We start from the raw sequence: 24,605 nt of genomic DNA, 5'->3' as shown, positions 1-24,605 counted from the left end.
AATAAAAAATGTTATCAGGATAAGACATTTCACTAAAAATCATTAATTACGTCTTGTATGAGATCAGTGATTGAGAAAGCTAACCATTCATGCCAATAAAGTGATAAAACTGAAGTAAAAAGTAGCGAAAAAGTTAAAGTAAAAAAAAAAAAAAGTTGAAGATGCTTCTGAAATATTATAGAATAATGGGAATGGTGCAGAGGCAAAAGTAAGTAAGAAGGATGAGATAGCTTTACCCCTCCGCTAACCGCTGCACTTGTTGTGCACACGACACGCGGTCGGTCATTATTTATAAACCAAACGGAACCAAAACCACCGCACCACACCGCCAATTTATACTTAAACGCCTTAGTCAATCTATCAATTCATTAATTATGATAAACCTCAGCTTAAGGAAGATCATATCTATCACTCTCCATTCAAACACAGATTTAGTCGGTCCGTTATTCCAATCTCTATTATTTTAAATTAAACATTAGCATTATAAGAATTTAATTGAGAAAATTAAATCAATAATTTAAAAATAAATTTTAAATTTAACTTAATTTTATAAATCAAATCGAATTAGATCATAAGATATGAGATTTGTATTTACTTATACAATATTTATACAATATAATATATATAATAGAAAAATATATTCTTTATATCGAAAACATATATATATCTCAAAAGTAAAATTAGGTATCATTAATGGTCTCATAACGAATTAAATATTAGATATATATCATTAACTTTGTTAAAATATACTTCGACCTATAATTGTGATATCCTATAATTACGATATTATGTTAAGATTAAACTCTGAACTTAATTAAATTTTACAAAATCAACTTATAAAATAAAATTTATATTCAGGTATTATAAATTTATCTTGAGTGAATATAAGATTTCCAACGTAAATCAAGCATCAAGAATTTAACTTATAATGTCTCGTTCAATAATCTATTATTATTTTCTCTATGAATTTGAAGCCGATAATTATAATAAAGTTGAAGAATATTTTCCTCCTTACATGTTTAAACATGGGACGACTTTGTATTGTGCTATAAAATAAGCAGCCCAAAACCTATGATGCACAAAAACATGACCAGAGTTGTAGCTGACCCATTTAATAAAAAAATGGCAGCCTCCAAAGTCAGAAGTAATAGGAAGAAGTCATTCTTATAAAACAAGAATCTAGGTTTAGGATTTGTATTATTTTATTCAGAGGTCGGTGTCAACATAGATAAGTCATACCCCTTCTCTTACAAGCCTATGTTATATATATACACACACCCCTTCTGTTCAGCATCATTGTCACTGATAACAACAGATATCTGCACACCAGAATCATTAGAAAAAGGGTTTCTTTTGGGGTATTGGATTAATTACAAGATGAATTGTTTTATGGTTTGTCAATCTCGTTTGTGGGTAGTGACCATTGTGTTCTACACATGCGTTTTGATCCCACTGATGCAACTCAAGAGAAGCATTATGGTGTTGTTCTCTTGTGAGACCAAATGTGTGGCCAAAGACATGGAGTTCCCAGAAACTCCTTCCCTACCTGTGGCAAGGTACCAAGATTTAAATTGCCATAACTGTGACGCAGAGAGAGAAGAAATTTGCTCCATTTGCTTGGTGGAATATGAAGGAGAAGATGCAGTAAGCAAATTGGGAATGTGTGGCCATGTTTTTCATCTCAATTGCATTGAGCAATGGATACTTCGCAATCAATTCTCTTGTCCACTTTGTAGATCTTTTTTATTTTCTCGTATACATGCCCAGAATTAGGTTCATGTCTGTGTTTTTGTAATTGAATTTTGTTAGATGAGAGTTGAAAGTGATGTTGCAGCATTTTGTCAGAAAACATAATTGAAACGTGTTTAGGTTAATTTAGTCATGTAATTTTTTTATTGAGGTAAAAGTAATCCTTGAGGTTGTTCCTGTTCCTGTTCTGTTACTTAGCAGTTTTTTATTTAAATTAAATTTAAATTAGTAACACGCGCTTTCCTTTTAATAATAAGTTTCCTTAATAAAAATTATTTTCTCAAAAATATATATTCTTTTCTTCCAAAGGAAAAAGTGAAAAAAATTAAGTAATAAATTAAAGAGGAATAAAAATAGGGAAATGAAAGGAAAAAGTGAAAAGATCGAGATCACCGAGTGCAGAAGCAAAGTGGGTGGAATGAGGAATGTGCATTGCATGCGATACACCGATAGACATATAAATCGTTGAATCAAATTGAAAAGCGAAGCAATTGAATGAGCGATTGGTGTGAAGATGGAGGGAATGTGGGAGAACATCCTTCGAAACCATCAGAACTCGCTCAAATCCTTATTCCACCGTAGCAAGCCGTCTTCGCCGGACGCCGCCTCCGCCGCCGATGACTCCGCCAATTCCTCCAAACCCATCCCTCAGCTCTCTCCTCTCGCCAACTCCGTCGTCTCTCGCTGTTCCAAGTTATTCTCCTCACTCTTTCGCTCTATTTTTCATTTCTTTTTCATTTCGTTTTCATTTTCATTTCATTACCAATGAATGCGTTTGGTGGTGTGTGCAGGATCCTTGGAATGTCCACGCAGGAATTGCAACACTGCTTCGATTCGGAACTCCCTTCCAGCGTGAAAGAGCTTCTCACCTACGCTAGACACCTCTTGGAGTTCTGTTCCTACAAAGCGCTTCACAAACTCAGTGAAAGCTCCGATTTTTTAAACGACAAGGAATTCCGTCGTTTAACCTTTGACATGATGCTTGCATGGGAGGCTCCCAGCGTCCACACCCTTCCAGTTCAGTCCATTCTCTTTTCCACACATTCATCATCCTTTCATCATCATCATCATCATCATCATCATCATCATCATGTAATTCTTTGGTGCATTGCAGGAAACGCCCGGGTCGAGTAAAGAGGAAACCGTTGGGGAGGAGGATGACTCCTCCTTGTTTTATACAAGTTCCACAAATATGGCGCTTCAGGTTTCACCAACAATGCAATCCTTTCCCATTATCATGCTATAAAATTGAAGAGAAAAAAAAAACTATGTACTAGCAATGTAAAAAGTTTATATACTGTCATCCAATCACAAATTGTTATGTAGGTTAAGGAATTTGCACTGCTTTTCAGTCACAAATGTTATGTAGAGGTGTGTTTGTGTGTGTGTGTGTGTGTGTGTGTGTTTTTTTTTCAATGATCAACTTATAAGTCATATTCATCACGGTTGACAGTGGAAATGTTTTTACATTGCTGGTACAGGACTATTAAACTCTAAATTGGATAGTCATTCAAGAATGTTGTTGATGATGTAATTGCAATGTGTTTTATTTAGGTTGATGACAAGAAGACGGTTGGTCAAGAGGCTTTCTCGCGGATTGCTCCTGTGTGTGTTCCCATTGCTGATGTTGTAACTGTCCACAATCTCTTCTATGCACTCACGAGTACTTCCGCACATAGGCTTCATTTTCTTGTTTATGACAAATACCTGAGATTCCTTGATAAGTACGATTATTGTTTCTTTCTCCTTCCACTTCGTTACCTTTTTTGTGTACTTCCTGCATTGCTGAACCATTGTCTTTTAATGACGGCCAAATAGTGTCATGTGATCCATGTAGTTAACCTCGCCTAATGGAATAAGGTTTTGTTGTTGTTGTTTGTGTACTTGCTGACACTAGTTGCACGCAGGGTTATCAAGAATTCTAAGAGTGTGATGGCTGCGTCTGTTGTAAATCTTCAACTTGCTGACGATGAGATTGTCCTTGATGTTGACGGAACAATTCCAACTCAACCTGTTCTTCAACATATTGGAATCGTTGCATGGCCTGGTGAGTCGTTCATTCTAATACCCAAAACCGATTTTATTCGTTGAAATAGTTTAGTTGTCCATGTTGATTTTAGTTCTCCAACATGTTGGAATTTATTACTAGGATTATTACATATTCAAATAGCTTGCATAGGTGGTTAGCAGCTCTCACTGCTTAATACAATGCTGCTGCAGTCATTGAGCTACTAAGAGCCCAATCAGTCACCAAGGGCTGCACTCAAATATTTGTAGTTAATTATTTCTAGAACATTCCCTTAGTTGTTTTTCTGCACTAATTAAAGGGAAACCCTTGTGCTGGTTAGTTATCATGAATGTCTGTTTGCGTGAAAAAATCATGGCCTCCTGCATTTATGCTCAAGGGAAGTCTTTTTAGGGCCTTAATTAGAAGCTGATTTGTAGAATCCAGCAAATTGGATTGCTTGGAATGAAATAAATTATTTTAGATCACCTTTCCTTGCTGCTTTGTGTCTGAAGTAACAAACTGACTGGGAACCCATTGTCATCTTGCTCAGTAATGATCCATACATGTTTTCCACTTTACTCAGTTGAGCCTCAATTTTCTGACATTTTTAGGGCGGTTGACTCTGACCAATCATGCTCTGTACTTTGAGTCGCTGGGAGTTGGTATATATGAGAAAGCTGTTCGATATGATCTGTGCTCAGACTTGAAACAGGTCATAAAGCCTGATCTAACTGGACCCCTTGGTGCTCGCCTGTTTGATAAAGCTGTGATGTACAAGTCAACTTCTGTGTATGTTATCTGTTGACAAATTTCATCAGACTTTTATATGCATTTCATTAGCTTTCCACTTGAATTTTATGATTTTTCACTATGTATTGACAGAGCAGAGCCTGCATATTTTGAATTCCCTGAATTTAAAGCAAACCTGCGTCGTGACTATTGGTTGGACATTAGTCTGGAGATCTTACGTGCTCACAAGTTTATCAGGAAATACAACCTTAAAGAGACACAAAAACTAGAAGTACTTGCCAGGGCTATTCTGGGCATTTTCCGTTATCGTGCAGTTAGAGAAGCTTTCCGGTTTTTCTCATCCCACTATAAAACTTTACTTACTTTTAACCTAGCTGAAAATCTTCCACGGGGAGACCTAATCTTGGAAACCATGTCACATAACTTAGCAAATTTGACTGCTGTTTCTGGTAAACGTGATGTTCCTGCGTCTAAAGATACAAAAGGGCATCTGTCAGTGTCTCCAGGTGCAGTTATAGCACTTTTCTATCTTGGATTCAGACCAAAAATGGTGGTTGATATTTGTGAGGTAACAACTTTTGTTAGTGATATTCGGGTTGGTGAGATACATCCCCTGGAAATGGCAGTGAAAAAGTCCCTTCTGGACACTGGAAAAGCTGAAGCTGCACAAGCAACCGTGGACCAAGTGAAGGTGGAGGGAATTGATACAAATGTTGCTGTAATGAAGGTTCGCTATTATTTACATTCCATACTCCTTTTTTCTTTGGAAAAAATAAATCTGAGCTCCTTTGGTCATTGAAATTATAGTGAAGTTAAGATGATTAATTAGAAAGGAAACTAAGGAATTTGTTGTAATATGCTGTAAATCCTCACCTAGTTAGATATAGCTTTGTTGTTGTCGTAACATGCTGAGACTAAAATTGAATAGGCTCCTTCAGCTTGTTATTTTGCTTCATACTTAAAATATATTTCAATTTTAAACCAGAAAAATATGTATGTTGGCTTGGCTTAGGATATCCATTGAATGACTTAGCTTTTCAAACTCAAACTATAAGTTTTCCCAAGTGGATAATGGAAAAATAAAAGGAACCAATATTTTTTGTATATGTGGTAGTATGATTAATTCTTTTAACTCTTTGTAGGAACTACTATTCCCCGTCATTGTAGCTGCTAACCGACTACAGCTATTGGCCTCATGGAAAGACTTTTACAAATCAGCAACCTTTTTGCTACTCACCTGTTATATGATTATAAGGTAATTGCTTTATTGTAAAATCAGCATATGAATGGGTTTGGCCCACGTTAACATCCTTTGTCATTTGATATCTGATGTTTCAAATTGGTGAGTTCTGTATAGACGTCAGTACCACTTATTTTTTGTTAATAGGTAGCTTTCATTCTCAACTCTCACAATCTGATTTACAAAAAAAAAATAAAAATTCCCAACATTACAAAAGGGTTTTGTGGGTTTTATTGTCTCAATTTTTGTCCCGTCAATTATAAATCTAATAATCATAACCACTTGATCTAAATCCCTAAGATGATGGGTAAGACACAACACCGATTTCCTTAGTTTATTAGCATTTTCCTCACACATATAAATGGACAAAGCTCAAGTTAATCACTATTCGGCGTTGAGTTTTATGTATTGATTATTGAGAAAAATGACCATAATGTATTCTTTATGTTATTTAACAAGTGCATGTCTAATGTACGTCTAATCACCACTTTGTTCTGCCTTTAATCTGTTCATGATATTTTTCGCACCATTCTGCTTACAGGGGGTGGATCCAGTACATTCTGCCATCCATTTTTGTGTTTATTGCAATTCTCATGCTCTGGAGAAGGTATTTCAGAAAGGGAAGGTCATTAGAAGCCTTCATAGTAACTCCTCCCGCAAATCGAAATGCTGTAGAACAACTGCTCACATTACAAGAGGCGATTACACATTTTGAATCACTCATTCAAGCTGCAAATATTACTCTCCTAAAATTGAGAGCTCTTCTACTTGCTATATTACCACAGGTGAGTATCCTAGACATGCTCTATTTCTACAATAAAAAAAATTAAAATGTTGTGCATGTAGTTGGTCGAATACATAATGAGGTTTGTGCTGCGTTTCATAATCCAATGTCAGTGAAGTAGATATGTTATTAAACATAAACAAAAAAGAACTTCATTATCTGTTGGAATTTTTTCAATCTACAGAATTTTGTAAGTTATAGGAAGAGAGGGAAGAGGAGGGTAAGGCATGCTTTGATTTGAACAAAAGAAAATAAATACTGAAAATTCAAAAAAGCTCGACAGGACAAAATTGCTCTACAATCCCTCTTCAATGCCATGTTTCTTGAAGAAACCCTGGGGAGGGTACTAAAGAGAGGCTACTAAGTAAACAATCTTTGAAAGTTAAAACGCCACAAGTTGCCTTTGAGAAATGGTATTCTGCTACTCCAAATTTTTAAAAAACATATTGCCACAACTTTTTACTGCATTACTGTTGCCATCAAAACTGATCTAATAAATCAAAACTCCTTCCACCCCAAACTTCATGGCAATTCATGACCTTAAACTCCATAAATCTACTATTCCAAGTATAGGTCTACAGTACAAGGTAAATGTAAACATACTAAATGCATGTATCAAGAGTGAAGAATTTCTGGATTATATTAATTATTAATACTCCTGCCCCTTGTAAGATTCAATCTAGAATGTTTACCGCCTTACTTTTTTTTTTTTTACAAAATACCTTTTCATTATTAATTTATTAATTATTTTTCTGAGTTCAAAAAATTACAGGTAAAGTGCATTGTCTTAAATTATTTGGTTGTCTAGCTTTGTCATGGATAAAGAACATTTTGGAAGACTGATATTTTTCCCTTGAGCTAACATTTTCGATTGAGTTAAATGGTTCATTTTTAATGAGTACAGTAACAGCAAATTAATACCCGCTCCCTAGTCTACAATTTCTTTACCTAAAAAAGTTGTTTAGCATATAAATAATGGGATCATTCGTAGTACTCTGCGAGTTTCCTATATTATATAGTATCTGCTGATTGGAAAGCAAGTTTCCTGGAGAGTTAACCTTTTTCTGAAGTTTAGCATTTGTTGTGCAGGCAACAGAGAAGGTAGCACTAATACTTGTATTCATAGCAGCTGTATTTGCTTTTGTTCCACCAAAATATATATTTTTGGTAGTATTCCTTGAGTATTACACAAGAGAGATGCCATGTAGGAAGGAAAGTAGTGATAGATGGATAAGGCGGATTAGAGAATGGTGGATCAGAATACCAGCTGCTCCTGTTCAGCTCATTAAGCCTGAAGACTCCAAAAAAAGAAAATGACATTACTTTATAATATCATACGCTCCAAGGTTGACATCATTTTCTGGGTAATTATCATTCATCAACCATATAATTTAGTTCCTTTATTTTTTTTCTTTTGTCTATTGTTCAAGTATGAATCCTTCTCGTATTTGGCAGCATAGTTGTATATTCTTCTCTTACCTCTTCTATGCTTCCAACTTATATAGAGGTAGTTTGGATCTTTTGTACGTCATCATAGTCATGTGCTGAAGAAATTTTGACAAAAACAAGCTTATTTTCGATGTCATTACCTTTAAATTTTAGTAGATATAATAATCAATTTATTGATGTAATAGAATTTGATCTAGGCATGACTAAATACTTGTTTGTGGGAAAAATATGTAAATATCCAAAATTGATCCTACGAAAACGTCCTGAAATTCAATTTATTCTTGAGTAAACACCACACAATTCTCAAAATTGTACACGAGTCATTTTAATCTTTCTTTGACGTTCGGTGAGTATTTTCAAGATTCAATTTAGCTCGTTAATAGTATGTTGTACACTAATTAATACCCATGTATTCTTTTGAAAAAACTGATTATTTATTAAAATTTGAAATAAAATAACTAATGGGACAACGTATTTTGTGTATATAAATCTTAAAAAAATCTAATGATTTTTTATTTCTTCAAGCTTTAAGGAACAAATTGGATGTTTCGTAAAAAAAAATGTTCTACTCTTTACATTTTCATTTCGTAAAAAAACGAATTAGTAATACAATGTTTACTGCGCCTTTTCCCCCTCCCCTCTTACATATATCACAACTTAATGTGAATAATATTTGCACGTAATTCCTTCATTTCGCAAAGGCCTTTGCTCAAATTCTGAAATCTTCTCTACTTCTGATAGAATATGAACTACTCGATTCTCTTTTATACATTTTCTGGCCAGAACTCTCTGTAAAAAGCTCGTTCAAACTCCTTCTCTTGCATTTTCTTCTCAAACTCCTGCATCTTTCTCATCCGTTTAGACAATGCTTTGCTTTTCTTTTGAGGTAAATGATCCTGAAATTATTTGCAGTCAATGAAAAACAGTAAAAAACTAATGAAGCCACCACAGTAAGTTCGAAATATTGTATTCACATCAACATGCCTAAAATATGCAAAAAATTTAAAAATACAGAAAGTTCAAAATGATCTCGCCTCAACGATCCAACAGTGTAGCATTTCTTTTTACACGCAAAAAGAACCCTTTAATGAACTTAAATGTGCAAATTCCTAAAGTATATTCCCAGTAACATGACAATGTCAAATATTAAAAATCAAGAGTTTTAGATACTCTCGTCGTGACACAGGGTCTAATATAAAATTACATAACAGGTTAATTTGGACACATCCCAATTATATTCAACAGTTCAAAATATCCCCAACTTGGAAATAAACGGCCAGTGATTGTTTGCAGGGACTAGAGTAAGAATAAGACAGAGAATGCATCATTTCAAGGTTGTCAAACTAGCAAGTTACTTTATTACAGTTACAGGGCTGAAAAATGAGTTGAACCACATGAAAGAATCCTTTTTCTCAAGCAAATTTGTTCAGACTCAAACTTATGAGTCTAAGCCTGACGAACAAATTCAACTTGTCAACCCCTCAACACCAAAGAATACATTTTGCTTAGTGTTCCTTCAAGTTTTCTCCTTGATCACCCGCACCAAATTTTACAAAAATAAATAAAAAAAGGAATTTGAAGAATCAGTCTATTTCAATCAAGTAAACTTGGAACCAACATTCTTTAAATAATAAAACCTTTCCCATTCATCCTCCAACTCCAAACAAAAAGGTAGTATTTTCATGGTTATTTCATGCTTCTGGATATGTCAAGCCAAAGTTCTTTCTACCATTTAAGATTGTTTAGGTAAACTTTTACACAATAGATGCAAACAGAGCACTAGTATAAAAACCCTAGGCAGTGATCTAAAAGACAATCTTAAGAAAATATTACCTCTTGACTGGTCCCTTTAGAGGAATCGCTATGATCCGGTTTCACTTTCACAGCCTTTTTCTTCACTTTATCTGCTCCCAAACCTCGTTTATTATTCTTTACATAAGTTTCCACAGGTTCTAATCTACCCTGTTTCCATAACAAATTATTCATCAGAGTTATTGCAATTATCAAGATCATTATACTTGTTTTCTATAATCATAAATAGATTACAATTTGTGGAGACAAAAGTATTTCCGAAATAGGAGCTCAACAGCTACTTATGTATCAGGATGAGAAAACAAGCACACCTTTGTTTCTATACATTATGCAGCTTTTCCATCATTTATTATGCCACAGATCCAGTTTTAAGTATAACATAAGTAATTTAAAATATAAAGCAAATAGACCGCACAATTCACAATCTCTAACATAACACTGAAGGTTGATGAGGTGTTAAGTAAAGATTTTTGTTCACCAAGCATGTGTTTTTTGAATTAAGAACATTTAATGCTCAGGTAAAGTGTTACTCTCTCTCTCTCTCCTAAGTGATTCCTAAAATAAACAAATTTACACAAGTAATCTCCCCAGAATTAGAAATCATGAAAATGCTCTATATGAACTATTACGAATCAACAGAAGGGTTGAATGTTACGAATTCAACATTTACAAATAATTTTTTGAGAGCAAATTCCATCATTCAGCTACAAAAAGAGAGAGTAAGAAAGAAAACCTGCTCAGATACTCCAAGACCAGTCCCTTCTTTCCAACCTTGTTTCTTCAATAGCTGCATAAAACAGCGCCCCAAATTATATTTCCACGAACCGAGAGAAAAGGAACTACAAAACCCAAAAAGAATCACAGCAAGTAAAATGAAATAAAGCTAAGAAGCAAAGTACTTGAAATCCAATATTGGAAGAGTTTATTGCTGTTGCTGAACTCGACATCTCTTCCATGGCTTTTCGACCTTAATCTGCATATATTATCAAACAAAAAGCATTCATACACTGCAAAAATCATGATCAAATCAAAGCATTTAAAGTTCCAAAAATTCTTTTTGAAAAACTGATCATTTAATCCCTAAACCCCTTTTCCCGTTTCAATTGCGACTTTATAACCGTAGAAAAAACCACATCCCCAGACCCCAAACACCAACAATAGTAATCGAAAAAATTGAGTATGAATTTGGAGTATGTTGCTACCTACCTCGGAACTTGTCAGAATTTAGGAGAAACAAATTGTCGCGTTTTTCTTTAATTCTTACCCCCTTCTCCCAATTTATGTTTTGCTTTTTTCATTTGATTTTCAATTTTTTTTTAGTTTTAAGTTATTAAAAACCAAGAAATCCCTAAGGCGACAAATTTTTTTACTTAGGGATTTTGCTTTCTGCACCCCGTGATTAAAATCAGCACCTCCATGTTAATAATAAAATTACTAAAATAACCTGCGGCTTTGGTTGTCACTCTATTTTAGATTTGACAGCCACCTCAATACAATTACGCATTAATTTAGCAGAAAAGATATACTGATTTGTTTTCAGAAAAAAACGAAAAATATAATTGAAGGCCCATATCAAATAATTTAAACAAAAATTACAATGAAAAAAACAATTAAACCTTTATATAAAAAAAAGATAAAATGATCATTTTAAAAATTATGTAGGTTCTGAAAGTAATTACGAGATACATACATATATACATATGTTTATTAAACTCATAAAATCATGAAAAATATTCTTTCATCAAAATCATATTTATCAAAACACTGTGTAAAATCTATATCCAAATCAATTATCAATTTCTTTAATAAAAAATAACTACAATTTAACCCAACTTATTATTCACACATACAAATAAAAGACAAAAAAAGAATATTTCTATCTTTTACTTTTTTTCTTCATTTTTCTTCCTTAAAACTTTCCTTTTTCAATTTTCATCGATCACCACGTTGCTATTAAATTTTTTTTCCTAATTCTTCCATATATATATATATATATATAATATTTTATTCTTATTTATTATTATCTAACAATGATATATAAAAATATATAGAATAACTCATAATATCTATCTAACAATATTTTATGATATCTTTTAATTTATATCTATATAATATTAAAAAATTATCACTAATATCTAATAATTTTTTTTTCTAATAAAATAATTATTCATCGATTCTTATTTTTTTAAATAAATACTTTAAATAAAAATAAAATTTTCAAATTAAATTATAAGTAACAAATTTACTTAAAATATTTAATCCTATTTATATACTTTTCTAATTATTAAAAAATTTATGTTCTCACACTCACCGTTACTCTTTCAACTATCAACCTCTTTTTGCAATTTTTGAGTTTCGCTGTAGATAAACTTTCTCTCGAGCACCTTCATTTCGCTGGCTCAAAAATTTCAACTCAACGCATTTGGTTTTCCATCTTTCTGTTCACTCACTCACCTTTTTTGTTGTTTCCCTTTTGCAGAACTTTGAATGAAGAAATGGCGCTGCCACATTCCATCACTCTGCCCTTCTCCTCTATCGTTTCATCTAGGGTTACAAAACAGAGCTCCAATTCATGTTTTCTTCCTAAACATAAACCAACCAAGCACCTTCTCAATTTTACCCTTCCCTTAAGCCTGGCAAGTATATTAATCTCTTCTCCTTGCAATTTTTCTACGACCCTTTTGGATAAAATCAGTTTCTTCATAGATTACTCAGAGGAGAAGAAAATAAGAAGTCAAAAAGGAAATGAATTGAGATTCTTAGCTTTTCGACAAATTAGATGGAATATTTTTTATAAAAATTCAGAACTTCAGTTTTGTTTTTTTTTAACTTGCAATTCATTTTCATCTTCTCACGTTCATTTTCTCCGAAGTGTTTATGGAGAAATTCATTCAATTAAGGTCTAAGTTTTGAGTGTTAAGTTTGATAAACTGTTATATTTCTCTCAAACAGGATGGTAATAGCAGAAAAATAAGAATCTCAAGCAGAGTCCAAGCACTCAAATCTGACGGTGGTAAATGGAAAAAAACATCTAGTGACTCTGATGATGATGATGATGATGATGATGATGATGAGAACGATGCACCAACTGGGTCTGCTAAAAATGACCCTTACCTTATGAGTCTGGAGGAGAGACTGGAATGGAGGAGGGCGATTAGACAGGTGTTGGATAAGGAACCCAATGTAGAAGAGGAATTAGAGCCTGAGGAAAAGAAGAAAAAACTGCAGAAGCTTATGGATGATTACTCTCTTGTTGTGGATGAGGATGATCCAAACTGGCCTGAAGATGCTGATGGCTGGGGATTCAGCTTGGGTCAGTTTTTTGACAAAATTACTATCAAGAACCAGAAAAAGGATGATGACAATGATGATAATGATGATGATGTTGACCGTCCAGAAATAGTGTGGCAAGATGATAATTACATTCGTCCAATCAAAGACATAAAAACTGCAGAATGGGAGGAGACAGTATTCAAAGACATAAGTCCCTTGATTGTTCTTGTGCACAATCGATATAGAAGGTTAACATCTGTCTGTTGTTTATTTTGTACATTTTGCAATCAAATAAAAGTAAAAGTTCTTAATTTTATTTTTAGGCCAAAGGAGAATGAAAAAATTAGGGATGAACTGGAGAAGGCTGTGCACATCATATGGAACTGCAGATTACCTTCACCAAGAGTAAGTACTCTCTGTAAAATCTTATTGCCTTTGGTTTCTGCTACTTTAGCATGAGATTTAATTTATTTTTTCTCTTATGAAAGTGTGTTGCAATTGATGCTGTTGTTGAGACTGAACTGGTAGATGCACTAAAAGTATCAGTATTCCCAGAGATTATCTTCACTAAAGCTGGCAAGATTTTATTCCGTGACAAAGGTATTCCTCTATATTACACACAAAAATATTTTAAAAAGAAGAGAAATTTATGTTTCCCGTTTCTTAATCCCTTTCCTTCTGACTTTGCTTAACTTCCATTTGGTGGTGCCTCAGCCATTCGCACCGCAGAAGAGTGGTCAAAAGTCATGGCTTACTTTTACTATGGAGCAGCTAAACCACCCTGTTTGAATAATGTGACATTTTCCCAAGAAAATATTCCTTCTATTGTCACCAATAATCCAGTGTCCTGAAAAAATCAAAGGTCCAAATTTTGAGCTCATCGTGCTGAAATATTTCAATGCAAAGATGCCTCTGACATTAGCCTTTGTACAATGAATGCAAGGGATAGCTCTATTGAATTGAATGCACATAATATGATGAAATAACTTTCATAAAAAGGCAAGAAATTTGTTAGAGCTGCCTCTTTTGATGAGTGTCCATGAAAGTCAACAGAGGAAATTAGCATCACATAGCTTGTTGGGATGAAAGAAAAATTGAACGTGGGAGATGAAAAATCGAGAGCAGGAGTCAAAACTTCATGTATCCTTGGGGCACTCTGCATATTTAGAGGATTCATTGAGTCATTTTTTGTATAAATGAGTGTTATTTGTAATAGATATGTTAAAGGGTGGTAGGAAGTTGTATTGGCTAACAGTACTGTATGAGGTTTTGATAGTTAGCCTTTGACAGAAAATAGAATATGGTGGCTAATAGTTTTATGATTGCATAAAATAATTCATTTTTCTCTGTTAAATCAGAGTAACGTGGTGGAGTAGCAAGTAGTATTTGATGTGTTTTGAAAAACTGTTTTATATGAATTTTAAACGTTACGAATTTTAAATTTTAAATTCTATTTTAGTTTTAACTTTGTTGAGTTATATTATTGAACTTGAAACTGGTAGGTAATTTGAAACACGTCCAATGTTATAAACTATTTCTTGATTCTGATCATGGTTTGTTGGTGCATAAGAATTAACTTATTTATCTTACGCAACATCATACTTCGTAATTTTAAGAAACTTGAAAAAGTTGTATCTGCTCTTTAATCTATTCACTCACATTGAAATAAATAGTTGATCACGTGTACTTGTTAACTATACGAATCAATGATGTATCTCAAACAATCTTTCCTTTTTTTTTCCATCTTGCGAGAAGTTTTCATGTTCCAACCACGGTATCGAGCTCTAGGCTGTTTTGAAATATATCAAGATATTCTAATAACTCAATTCAAATAGAGATCATTTTTTTATATAATAATTAAACAATAAAACCATTTTCAATAAAAAAACTTAAATATAAAATAAATATCCTGCGACCCAATGTTACGACAATGCACCTTTATAAGGGAATGCACATCAACTAATACATGATCATCAATGTCCAATCATTTACTGAATCACTATAATCTTACAACAAATTCAAACAAAATTTGCACCAACTTATAAGAAATATGGAACGCCTGTCTTGGGCAAAGCACAACAACTAATACATGATCATCAATGTCCAATCATTTACTGAATCACTATAATTTTACAATAAATTCAAACAAAATTTGCACGAGTCTATAAGAAATATGGAACGCCTGTCCTGGGCCCTCTCATCTGATTGTTTTCCTCTGTTTCAGTGAAAAATTTAACTTCTCTTTCCTGTCACAAAGAAGGTACAAGTTATAAGAAAATGAGGTTCCAAGTTATCTACTATAACCAGCAATTTTACATGCCTATTCACACTTGCCACATTTCCAATTTTATTCTATTTCAAGCATAGTTCCTTTATTTAAATCAATTTCCTTCGTATTTCAGATGTTAAACAAATAAATAGTTAAAGCTAAAAATAAAGTTTTTACTTATATTCATGTAAAAAGTACCTTATAACTGTTGACATGATCTCATTGATGAAAATATTCATAACATGTCCAATACAAAACATTATAAAATCAAATAAAATTAGTTATATTGGAATCCAGTTGAAAGACATACAAGACTTCATTTGTTTATCCATATGAATTGAACACATGTTCAGCAAGTTTTTACAATGATTTTTGCAGCCTGATCAACCAACTGCACTAAACTCATTACAAGATTTACAATCTATTCCGGACACAGTGATTACATCACAGCAAATTTAGCTATACTAAATTGAAGATTCCATGCCAGGTAAATAAAAGATGAAATTACATCATAACTCCATTGAAAGTTCAATAGTGACCACCGTATAAAACCGCGAGGCAACCATCTCATGACAATGGAGTCGTTATAGAATAAGCAGTATTTGATGCAATCAATCAAGGGAAAAGAAAAGCACCATGATACCACAAATTCAAATGAAGTGACCGGGATTAAAATAGCAGAAATAGATTTAGACAAAACAAAAGGCTTCAGATGACTCACCATATTTTCATTGAAACTCAGAATAGAAGCTACATTTCCACATCGGTAACAGTAATTAGGTGCAGACCATACCTGCAAATTTCCAAGGGAATCACTATTAACCACTAAATATTTACCAGACTGAAATTATATTTGAAAAAGTTAAAGGGTAAATAAAATGTAAGGTAATGTACGAAACATACAGTTACAAGGCCTTTATCTGGGAACATATACTTGAGGCCTTCTTGAACAAGTTGATGTGCTCGACAAACAAGATCAAGATTATTTATGTGATTGAACTACATTAAAAAAAAATGCACTGGTAAGATTAAAGCATAATATTCAATTCTAAAAGCAATAAGAAATAGATTGCATTACCTCAGACGTGACTCTAGATCCAAATAGCCAACCTGCACCACGGGGACTTACTGCCCATGTTTCAATATCTTCAGGATCACTCCACATTAGATCACAGAAAGGACCCTCGTGAGGAATTTCACAGTTCCGATCAATGATCCTTATCTGCAATAAAAAAAAATTATCACTATCTATTAATCAAGATAGAAAATAGGTTTTGTTAAGACTGACAAAAACCACAATTCATTTATCATAAAAAAATTGAGAAACTGAGTATTTTTCTAGAGAGCTTATTAAAAAGCAAATATAATTTTTTTGTGCTCCAATATGATTGACAAATTTAAAGTAATTCAAACAAAATACCAAAACGGTTAGCAGTGAAGGCTTTCTGAAGTCAAACAAAAACAGGTCACATAATAAGTTAGAATTAAAAATTAAAGAAAAGGAAAATATACATGTGTTCATCTGTTCATGTTCCTGCCAAAAGTCAAAATAGTATGGGAATCATGGGGAACAAGGACCAGCACGCAGGCTAAGTTAAAAGACATCATGAAAGCAGAGTCAAGAACCATAAATTCAGAAACATCAAATATGCAATTTGACAGTACATGTAATGTATCCACAAACACACAGGGTATGGAGGCATTATAAGATGACAAATTGACACCATGGTGCAATGTGGGTATTGAAAATTGCACATTGTTAATTGAAAAGATATAACTAGACTGCTGAAAACAATGGTGAATCTAGAATTTTTTCTCCGTGGGGGCAAATAATAATTTATAATATTTTTCACAAAGTCCATATTTTACTAAAAAATAAATATAAAATACTTTATTTTCAATATCATATTATGTTTGAGCTTTCACCACAATTGTAATATTGGGGCACGATATAAATTTTAATGGAGGCCATTTTTTTTTCATATGTTAACAAATAAAATAAAATAAAAAATCTTGTGGGGGCAATTTCCCTCACAAGACATAATGTGCATCCACCAGTGCCTAAAAACAACGCATGTGAGGTGACAGTCTATGGCATAAGTATTGTGTTTGGCTAATAATTAAGAAGGGGGCTAGAGGACCTGATCAATTGAGCGAATGTCAGGAGAAAGGCCACCATGAACACAAAGCACCTGGGTCAAGCATAAGATGTAGAAGACTTAATTTTGAACAAGCAACATCAAGCAGAAGTCAAATGAGAGAAGAGAGTAAAAGATATTTACAGTTCCATCAATAATTGCAGAAAGTGTTAGATAGTCAAACACATCTGTACAATACCGCCATGCATTGGCATTGCCGTACTTCCTCTGGCATTCATCATAAAATCCGTAGACCTATCAAAACAGTAAATTAAAAAATTAACATAAATCAGCATGATACTTTGGCATATCTGGTCTAAGTTTCCACAATCATATCTCCATTATGAAATCTAGCATTGGAATGACATACATGGAAGTCTTTTATTTAAACAGTAGAGGGGCGTAAATAATGCAAAACAATGATATTTTCTATCTCAAAACCACTATTAAATTATAAAAGAACAGCCTTTTCATTTTATTTTCAATCCAGCTATGGAACCTGACATGGGGTCAAAGTACAAAATGGACCACAGGAAATAAATCATGGCTGGCGTGAAATTTTCGGAACCCTCACCAAATTTATAAAGGTGAGAATAGAGGGAAGGAGAGAAAGTTTAAAGGTTTGTTTATATTAGCGTAAGACATATTTAGAAAGTTGTATTATGTCCATAATTTACTCTTTCAAAGTTAAGCACCATCACCTCTTCATTTTTTTCAAAATAATGGATTGGCTGATGGAAAAATCACTTATCATCCATTAAGATTTTGTTGACTAATTATTTTCTTATAGTTATTGTTTTATTTTTCTAATAAAAACATGTATAGTCCTAATAATAATTATACAACTTTTTAACATGTGTATATACAGCCTTGTTTTTAGTGCCCTCCATAATTTGAGGTCCTGAGCAGTCGCCTACCTTGATTGTGCTCAGGGTCACCTCAGAAATAAACATTAGCACCCAGTACCACCACCAAAGCTTATTTGCAATTTTGCTAGCCTGTAATTTTTAAGGCTTACTACCATCATTACATCACTAAGAACATTTCAACCAAGGTTGCTTTAATAATCCGTTACTTTCCAGAAAAAATCACTTGCCTTTTTATGTTATTATAATATAAATAGGAAAAAAATGTATGTTAGTTAGTCAGTTAGTATTGGTTAGCATTTTAACAACTGTTTGATAGCTGCCCACAAACGAAACATTTCTATTGTATTTTATAGTTCTTTAATCCCTTTGTTTCTCTCGTATTTCTCTCTACTCTTTACATATATTGTTCCTCTTTTCTCTTCCCCTGTTTCTTTCTCTTCCCACTTAAATCTATCGGTGGTATCTAGAGCTTTACTGTCCTGGGCCATCAGACATAATCTTTCCACCAATGAGCACTGGAACACATGAAATGAAAGAAAACCTCATTCAAATTGTGCAATGCTTACTATCAGAGATGGAGGCAGACACAATCATTCTGTCAAAAAGGGAGAGTGGACAACCAGCCCAATTTACAAATATGGAATTTATGAAATCTCCAAGAGCAGATGTTCTAGCTAAGATACTTAAATGTGAAAGAAAGATACTTCGAGCAGGATGAAACTCCTAATGTCATGAAGATTAACATGGTGGGTATGGGATTGGATGATTAGTGGCACCAAGAGTATGGAAGATAAAAGATCCCTAATGGTCATAAATTCCATTAGTTTTCGTAGCCATTTTCAAATTTCAAACAAAACAACCATCTCCTAACATTGATTACAGCTTCAGAAAATTCCAAGCAACTACATTCCTATAGTTTAGCCAATTCAAGCTTAAAAATTTCAAAAGGACTAAATTTAAAAATGCCAATAATCAATTATTGGACGCAGAAAAAAAACCTTGTGAACTCGACAATACTAGCAAATGGTGGAAAATTAAGTAAGATTGCATCACTGCAATTGGCAAGTGATACTGTCATACACATGTAATCACACAACTAAAACTTTTTAATATCATAACTAACTAGCATGCTAGACTGACAAGATTCAGAAATATGTTGTAGACCCCTCCCAGCTGAATAAAAATATATAAAAATCAGTAAGTTTAGAATGATTCATGTAAAGATTTCATTCACAAGGCGTACCTGGGTTAATTGTCTACTTTCATGATTTCCACGTAAAAGAGTAATGTTAGCTGGGTATCTATGAAATTACAGAAAAATAAAGGATTGATAAATTTTAAAAGGAAAAAAAAAAAAACTAAGAATCACACACCAATAACTGCTTCTCAACAAAAGACATAAATAATACAGCAAATGAAAGATGCAATATATCTAGCGTTTGAGCTTAAAATATGACCAGTGAAATCTAGAAGTTTACAATCACGTTTTTTGTGCCATGTTAAGCTGTAGATAAAATCTTTACAGAAGAGCTCACTGATTAATATGTTCATGTTTGGCCATCCATGCAAGAGCTTGGACATATTTCAGAAAACTTGATCAATCTTATTCCTTCCAAGGAGAAGAAACCAAGAATTGCATACCGTTTGCAAAATCTTATCAGATACTTAAATGGTGATCACAAAAACAAAGACAGAAAATAAATGTAGAAACACTTTTGCTTCCTCCTTCCCAAACCTTACTTGAAATTTGCCCTGTGAATCCCTTTATCATTACCACCTTTTTATGCTAACTGACCCCTAGAACTACCCACACCACATAACCTTCCTTTTTTTACATGAAACACCAACCATTATTGCCCTCCTTTTCTTCCTACTGTACACCACAGGACCAAAGGGTCAAATGGTCTAAATCCAAAAATAAAAACCACAATTAATGCTCCAATGTAGAATTTGAATACAACAATAGAAGACCAAATAAAGTTTGTGGTTCCAATGGTAAGGACAAGCTGTGTAGTAAAAACTAAAATAGAAGTATTTAAAACTATCACTGAATTAATTATATGATCATATTCATAAAAGTGTACCACTTGCAGATGGATGTATCTGCCCAAAGTCAAATATGCTACCAATTAAAGACTGTGGTGAAGTGTCGTAAGTATTTTGGTATTATAATTGAACAAGAATAACTAACAATATATATGTTATGTATATTGTCATCCAGTCACGGATTCTTGAATATGGCAAGATTACTGAATTTTACAGTAATTACCTTCAAAGGTATCTAAGGCACTTTCTAATAAGTTAACCATGTAAAAATCTTTAAACTGACGTGGTATTAGACACTTTGATGCTAGGTGGGACTTAATCTTAAAACTTTTTTTAAATGCCTACGGCTAAGACAAATTCCAAGTGAAAATCTTATTAACAACTCATGCAAAAAGCAATAGCATGTCAAGTGTCAAAAGAGGTGCAAGCATAAGGACATACCTAGCTTTTAGAAGTAAAAGGATGGTAAAAACCTCAAGACTATTGTAACCTCGATCAACAAAGTCTCCCTGCCATGCATTTACGAAAATATAAAACTTGAAAAACAAATATTAAATCATTGAAGTCAAAGTCAATGTAAAAATAAGGGTGTAAAAAATACCATAAAAATATAATTTGTCTCGGGCACATGACCCCCGGTTTGGAAAAGTTTCATCAGATCATGGAATTGACCATGAATATCACCACAAACAGTGACCGGACTATTGACAGGTTGCACATTGGACTCCTCGATAAGGATCTCTTTTACCTAAGGTATTTGAAAAAAACAACTTTTTGTTATGGATTGAATAGAAACAAAAGAATATGCATGTTAGTATAAAACATGTTTTAGTAGTAACACCAAGGTGCACAAATGACAATTATAACTAGTAGCCTTGACAACCACTGTACAGCAACCTGTGTTATTACCAAGTTACTAACCTCATTCCCCGTAGCATCCGCAAACAAAATATGGCTAACTTATCACAAAATAATACAACCATGCCCAGCAATAAGCACAATGCAAACAAAGGCAGCCCAAGCCAAAACGTAATTGTTTTCTAGCAGGATTTCAGAATAACGCCAAACATCCTTTGGAGATTGAATTAAGTTGGCCCATGAAATGTCACTGCCAAACAAGATTATTTCTACTGTAATGAACTATGATATTTTCTTCACATGCTACTAAGAGTTCTTATACTCCAACCTCTCATTTACTGCAGACGGCTTTTAATAAAAACTTTTCAATGTAACTATGGACTTTATTGGAAAAAACTTCTCCATAAACACTTTAAGGACATAAAATCAAATAAAGATTATCTACGAACTAAAACTGTTTTAAGCACATATTAGGTTACAAAGAAACTCGTTCCGTATTTTCTTCTCCAAAATTTATCCAAGCCATTGGCCGTTAGCATAAAGGAAACAAAAACAATTTATTTAGCAATGAGACAATTACTTCGATAAATGACCAGGTTGCAACTGACTTTATTAAATACCATCCTCTTTGAATTGGGCACAATACAATGCATGAAGAGTGTGAGAAAGAAAAAACTGTAGACATGCGATACAAAGACAACACTCAGAATTTTGTTTGCGAAAAAAGTTCAACAAAAAAGGATAAAACCGTCCATGCATATTAATGCGAGAATCCGAATAATCCAATTCGGCAACAAAGGCTTGGATCGAAAAGACAATGGGAACAAAACGCATAATCAGATTCCTAATTAAGAAAAAAAAGGGGAAACGTAAAGAGAATAAAGCGTGGGCATGAGAGAGTTTTGGAGTACATATTCGCAGAGAAGTTGAAGCTCGTCTTCAAGAAGATGTTGGCCATCTTTAACCTTCAAGATCCACTGGTCCAAATCCATCGTCTCCACAAAATGGTAACGGTTCGGTTTCAGTAACGAAAGGGCAGAACAAGAACCACGGGTGCGAACGATGGATTAGGTTGAAAAGAGTCAACAAACTAACACTTTATATTCGTTAACCTTTTTTATCTCCTTCGGTGCTTACGCCTTCTGCTTATAAACTGTTCAGACTATTTTTCCCTTCAAATAAATCAAATCAAGATAATTAATTTATATAAAAAAAAAAAAAATAGGTCTACCAACAGATTATCATATCTAAAAAGAGTTGAGAGAATTGATTCTTCAATAACAAATTGCGAGGGAAAAATTTAACTTTCACAAGCCAAACCTTTGTATTATTTTTAAAAAACGGAAAGACATTATCACATTTACAATCAAAGAAATTATGGTGGAAACGTGAGTTTGATCATGACTAGATTTTTTCACTCATCCATGTAACAGAATTATTTTTTTTTTCTGCTTTTGCATTGTTATAAGTTCCAGTGGGCTCTTGGCAAAGGGTAAATTAAAGTTGCCAACTTCTCTTATGCTTTTATTTATATCGGTTAACATGGAAATGTGATTAGAATTTTATTCATCACGATCAATTGTTTTTTAAATTTAATCATTAATTTATATTATTTTAGTTTACATATTTAATTTTGATGCAGTCTCGAAAGATTGTGCGTGTCAAAACCCCACATAAGTAGGTTACGGCGACAAAATTCTATTTATAATAGCTTGAGTCGCGAGCTTCCTACAATTATTTCAAAAAATTGTCACATCAATAAATTTCTTAAAATTTGTATTTTTTCTTTTAGTTATTTGATAACCCCTCTACCTTGTTAATATTATAATTGTAGCCTCGTTCATTCCATCTTAAGTTGGGATAGACTAAAGTCTAATATAATTTTGTCCTAATTCCATCTAATTTTATTTAACATGAATTTGATTTAAGTACGTTATAATTTAATTTGATGTGTGTCTCACACAACCTAATTTTCATAAATCTATTTAGATTCAGTTTGACCAACCTGATCTTTGCATGCTCGACCTTTTTTGTGTTGTATTATATCTAAATCAATCTGACTCATTAAGACTTAATTTGGTGTAGAACTGGCCTATTAAATTCTAAAATAAACTTGACCTAATTTAAGACTCTTATAGATAGTTTCTCCATGCACCTCCATAATGTTCTTCTTGCATCTCCATGTTTGTTTTTTTAAAAAAATTGTTATTTATGAATTGTGTAATTCAAAAGTCATTTTGAATAAAATACTTTTCAAATTGTATAATTAAAAATTAGAAAAATAAAATAAAAATGTGAAAATGCAAAAAGAAAGTTACAGAAATAATGTAAAGGTTGTTATTTTCTAATGATTTCAAATTAATATTTAATTCTTTTGATCCAACCTAAGGCTTTACTTATTCAACTCGACTTAGATTTTTATCATTTTTTCTTATGTGTATAATTTGTGTACTTTTATTCACTTAGGTTGTGTTTTTGTATAGATAGATTGGAATGAGAGAAAGAGGAAGAAATAAAAAAAGATTAGAAAGTAAAGTTGGGATTGTTTATTTTAAGAGAATTGAAGGTGATTTTAAAATTGATTAGGTAATCAAATTTGTTAAAGTTTGCGATTGAATTGACTTATATGACATATTAAAAAAAAGTTTTAATATATAAAAGATTAGACTACAAAATTGTCCATAATATTTAAAGTAATATAAAATTATGTGTAAATGATTTTGAATTATTTTTATCAATTTTATTAAATGGTTGAAATTATAAAAAAAATATTTATAAAAAAGTGAATAATGCAATATATTTAGTATGAAAATAAATATAACATTTACATATTGAATGCTCAAGTTAAAAATAATTTATTTACATCAACATTTTTTAATGATAATTTTAGAAGTAATAAATATTTATTATAATTATAATAATTAGAGCGGTTAAAATGGGTTGGAACTCGCGAGCCAACCTGGCTTACCACGGGTTCGGGCCGAGTTGGGTTGAAATATTTTACAAATTTAAGTACGGGTTGATTTTTGACCCGGCTCATTTAGAACCCGGCTCATCCGGGTTTAACCTGTGGTGAGCCGGGTTGGCTCACCAACCCGCAGATAAAAGGGTAACACAAGTATTTTTACTTTTTTTTTTATTAAGTTGGGTTTTACATTTGGGTCATGTTAGGGTGTTTTTGATCCAACACATAAATAATTTGTATTTTTTTATTTTGGTTTGTATTTGGATTGTATTAAAGTTTATTTAGATTTTAATTAGAATTACAATTTAGTTTTAACTGGAAAAAAAAATTTCTTAATTAAGTGAACATGTGGGTCAACCCGTTTAACCCGTGATGGGTCGGACCGAGTTTGATTT

The 24,605-nt window shown here is 32.8% G+C and overlaps 4 protein-coding genes across 6 annotated transcripts; 2 read left to right on the top strand and 2 right to left on the bottom strand.

Moving 5' to 3' along the window:
• The first annotated feature begins 2,092 nt into the window (after positions 1–2,092).
• On the top strand, positions 2,093–8,114 carry LOC114192704. Its single transcript, XM_028082490.1, has 10 exons — positions 2,093–2,442; positions 2,541–2,766; positions 2,864–2,953; positions 3,304–3,473; positions 3,657–3,796; positions 4,369–4,546; positions 4,640–5,234; positions 5,650–5,762; positions 6,289–6,532; positions 7,621–8,114. The coding sequence occupies exons 1-10, from the start codon at positions 2,264–2,266 to the stop codon at positions 7,846–7,848; spliced, it is 2,163 nt and encodes a 720-aa protein (XP_027938291.1). The 5' UTR covers positions 2,093–2,263; the 3' UTR covers positions 7,849–8,114.
• A 412-nt stretch (positions 8,115–8,526) lies between these two features.
• Positions 8,527–11,100, bottom strand: LOC114190517 (G patch domain and ankyrin repeat-containing protein 1 homolog). 2 transcript variants are annotated; one of them, XM_028079432.1, is made up of 5 exons: positions 10,999–11,100; positions 10,692–10,765; positions 10,526–10,579; positions 9,814–9,942; positions 8,527–8,876 (listed from the first exon to the last, which is right to left on the bottom strand). In XM_028079432.1, exons 2-5 carry the CDS (start codon positions 10,746–10,748, stop codon positions 8,745–8,747), a joined length of 372 nt encoding a protein of 123 aa, XP_027935233.1. In that variant the 5' UTR covers positions 10,749–10,765; positions 10,999–11,100; the 3' UTR covers positions 8,527–8,744. The 2 variants fall into 2 exon arrangements, with proteins under 2 accessions (XP_027935233.1, XP_027935234.1); XM_028079433.1 differs by having other exon boundaries at positions 10,995–11,016.
• A 1,006-nt stretch (positions 11,101–12,106) lies between these two features.
• Positions 12,107–14,506, top strand: LOC114192651 (thioredoxin-like fold domain-containing protein MRL7L, chloroplastic). Its single transcript, XM_028082425.1, has 6 exons — positions 12,107–12,152; positions 12,272–12,428; positions 12,745–13,313; positions 13,389–13,470; positions 13,554–13,665; positions 13,780–14,506. Exons 2-6 carry the CDS (start codon positions 12,288–12,290, stop codon positions 13,914–13,916), a joined length of 1,041 nt encoding a protein of 346 aa, XP_027938226.1. The 5' UTR covers positions 12,107–12,152; positions 12,272–12,287; the 3' UTR covers positions 13,917–14,506.
• Positions 14,507–14,987: 481 nt separating this feature from the next.
• On the bottom strand, positions 14,988–22,396 carry LOC114192449 (phytochrome-associated serine/threonine-protein phosphatase-like). Of its 2 annotated transcripts, none has more exons than XM_028082173.1 (10): positions 22,157–22,396; positions 20,989–21,135; positions 20,829–20,896; positions 19,585–19,642; positions 17,617–17,727; positions 17,476–17,526; positions 16,413–16,556; positions 16,238–16,333; positions 16,056–16,127; positions 14,988–15,311 (listed from the first exon to the last, which is right to left on the bottom strand). In XM_028082173.1, exons 1-10 carry the CDS (start codon positions 22,235–22,237, stop codon positions 15,228–15,230), a joined length of 912 nt encoding a protein of 303 aa, XP_027937974.1. In that variant the 5' UTR covers positions 22,238–22,396; the 3' UTR covers positions 14,988–15,227. The 2 variants fall into 2 exon arrangements, with proteins under 2 accessions (XP_027937974.1, XP_027937975.1); XM_028082174.1 differs by having other exon boundaries at positions 19,585–19,597.
• Positions 22,397–24,605: the final 2,209 nt, after the last annotated feature.

Source organism: Vigna unguiculata, chromosome 7 (assembly GCF_004118075.2).
Source record: "Vigna unguiculata cultivar IT97K-499-35 chromosome 7, ASM411807v1, whole genome shotgun sequence".
Taxonomy (NCBI): Eukaryota; Viridiplantae; Streptophyta; class Magnoliopsida; order Fabales; family Fabaceae; genus Vigna; species Vigna unguiculata.
The sequence above is the reverse complement of the archived record's forward strand: the minus strand, read 5'-3'. Positions and strand labels throughout refer to the sequence as shown.

Bases quoted from the DNA above. Each gene is read 5' to 3' on its own strand.
- LOC114192704 (XM_028082490.1), top strand. From the start codon at position 2,264: ATGGAGGGAATGTGGGAGAACATCCTTCGAAACCATCAGAACTCGCTC. The intron at 2,767-2,863 runs GTTCAGTCCATT...GGTGCATTGCAG, and splicing joins CCAGCGTCCACACCCTTCCA to GAAACGCCCGGGTCGAGTAA. The intron at 5,763-6,288 runs GTAATTGCTTTA...TTCTGCTTACAG, and splicing joins ACCTGTTATATGATTATAAG to GGGGTGGATCCAGTACATTC.
- LOC114192449 (XM_028082173.1), bottom strand. From the start codon at position 22,237: ATGGATTTGGACCAGTGGATCTTGAAGGTTAAAGATGGCCAACATCTT. The intron at 21,136-22,156 runs GTACTCCAAAAC...CAAATACCTTAG, and splicing joins TTCAACTTCTCTGCGAATAT to GTAAAAGAGATCCTTATCGA. The intron at 17,728-19,584 runs GTACGCCTTGTG...CTGTTTTGATAG, and splicing joins AAAGTAGACAATTAACCCAG to GTCTACGGATTTTATGATGA.
- LOC114190517 (XM_028079432.1), bottom strand. From the start codon at position 10,748: ATGGAAGAGATGTCGAGTTCAGCAACAGCAATAAACTCTTCCAATATT. The intron at 9,943-10,525 runs GTTTTCTTTCTT...TTATGGAAACAG, and splicing joins GTCTTGGAGTATCTGAGCAG to GGTAGATTAGAACCTGTGGA. The intron at 8,877-9,813 runs GTAATATTTTCT...AAATAATTTCAG, and splicing joins CTAAAGGGACCAGTCAAGAG to GATCATTTACCTCAAAAGAA.
- LOC114192651 (XM_028082425.1), top strand. From the start codon at position 12,288: ATGGCGCTGCCACATTCCATCACTCTGCCCTTCTCCTCTATCGTTTCA. The intron at 13,314-13,388 runs GTTAACATCTGT...TTTTATTTTTAG, and splicing joins GTGCACAATCGATATAGAAG to GCCAAAGGAGAATGAAAAAA. The intron at 13,471-13,553 runs GTAAGTACTCTC...CTCTTATGAAAG, and splicing joins GCAGATTACCTTCACCAAGA to TGTGTTGCAATTGATGCTGT.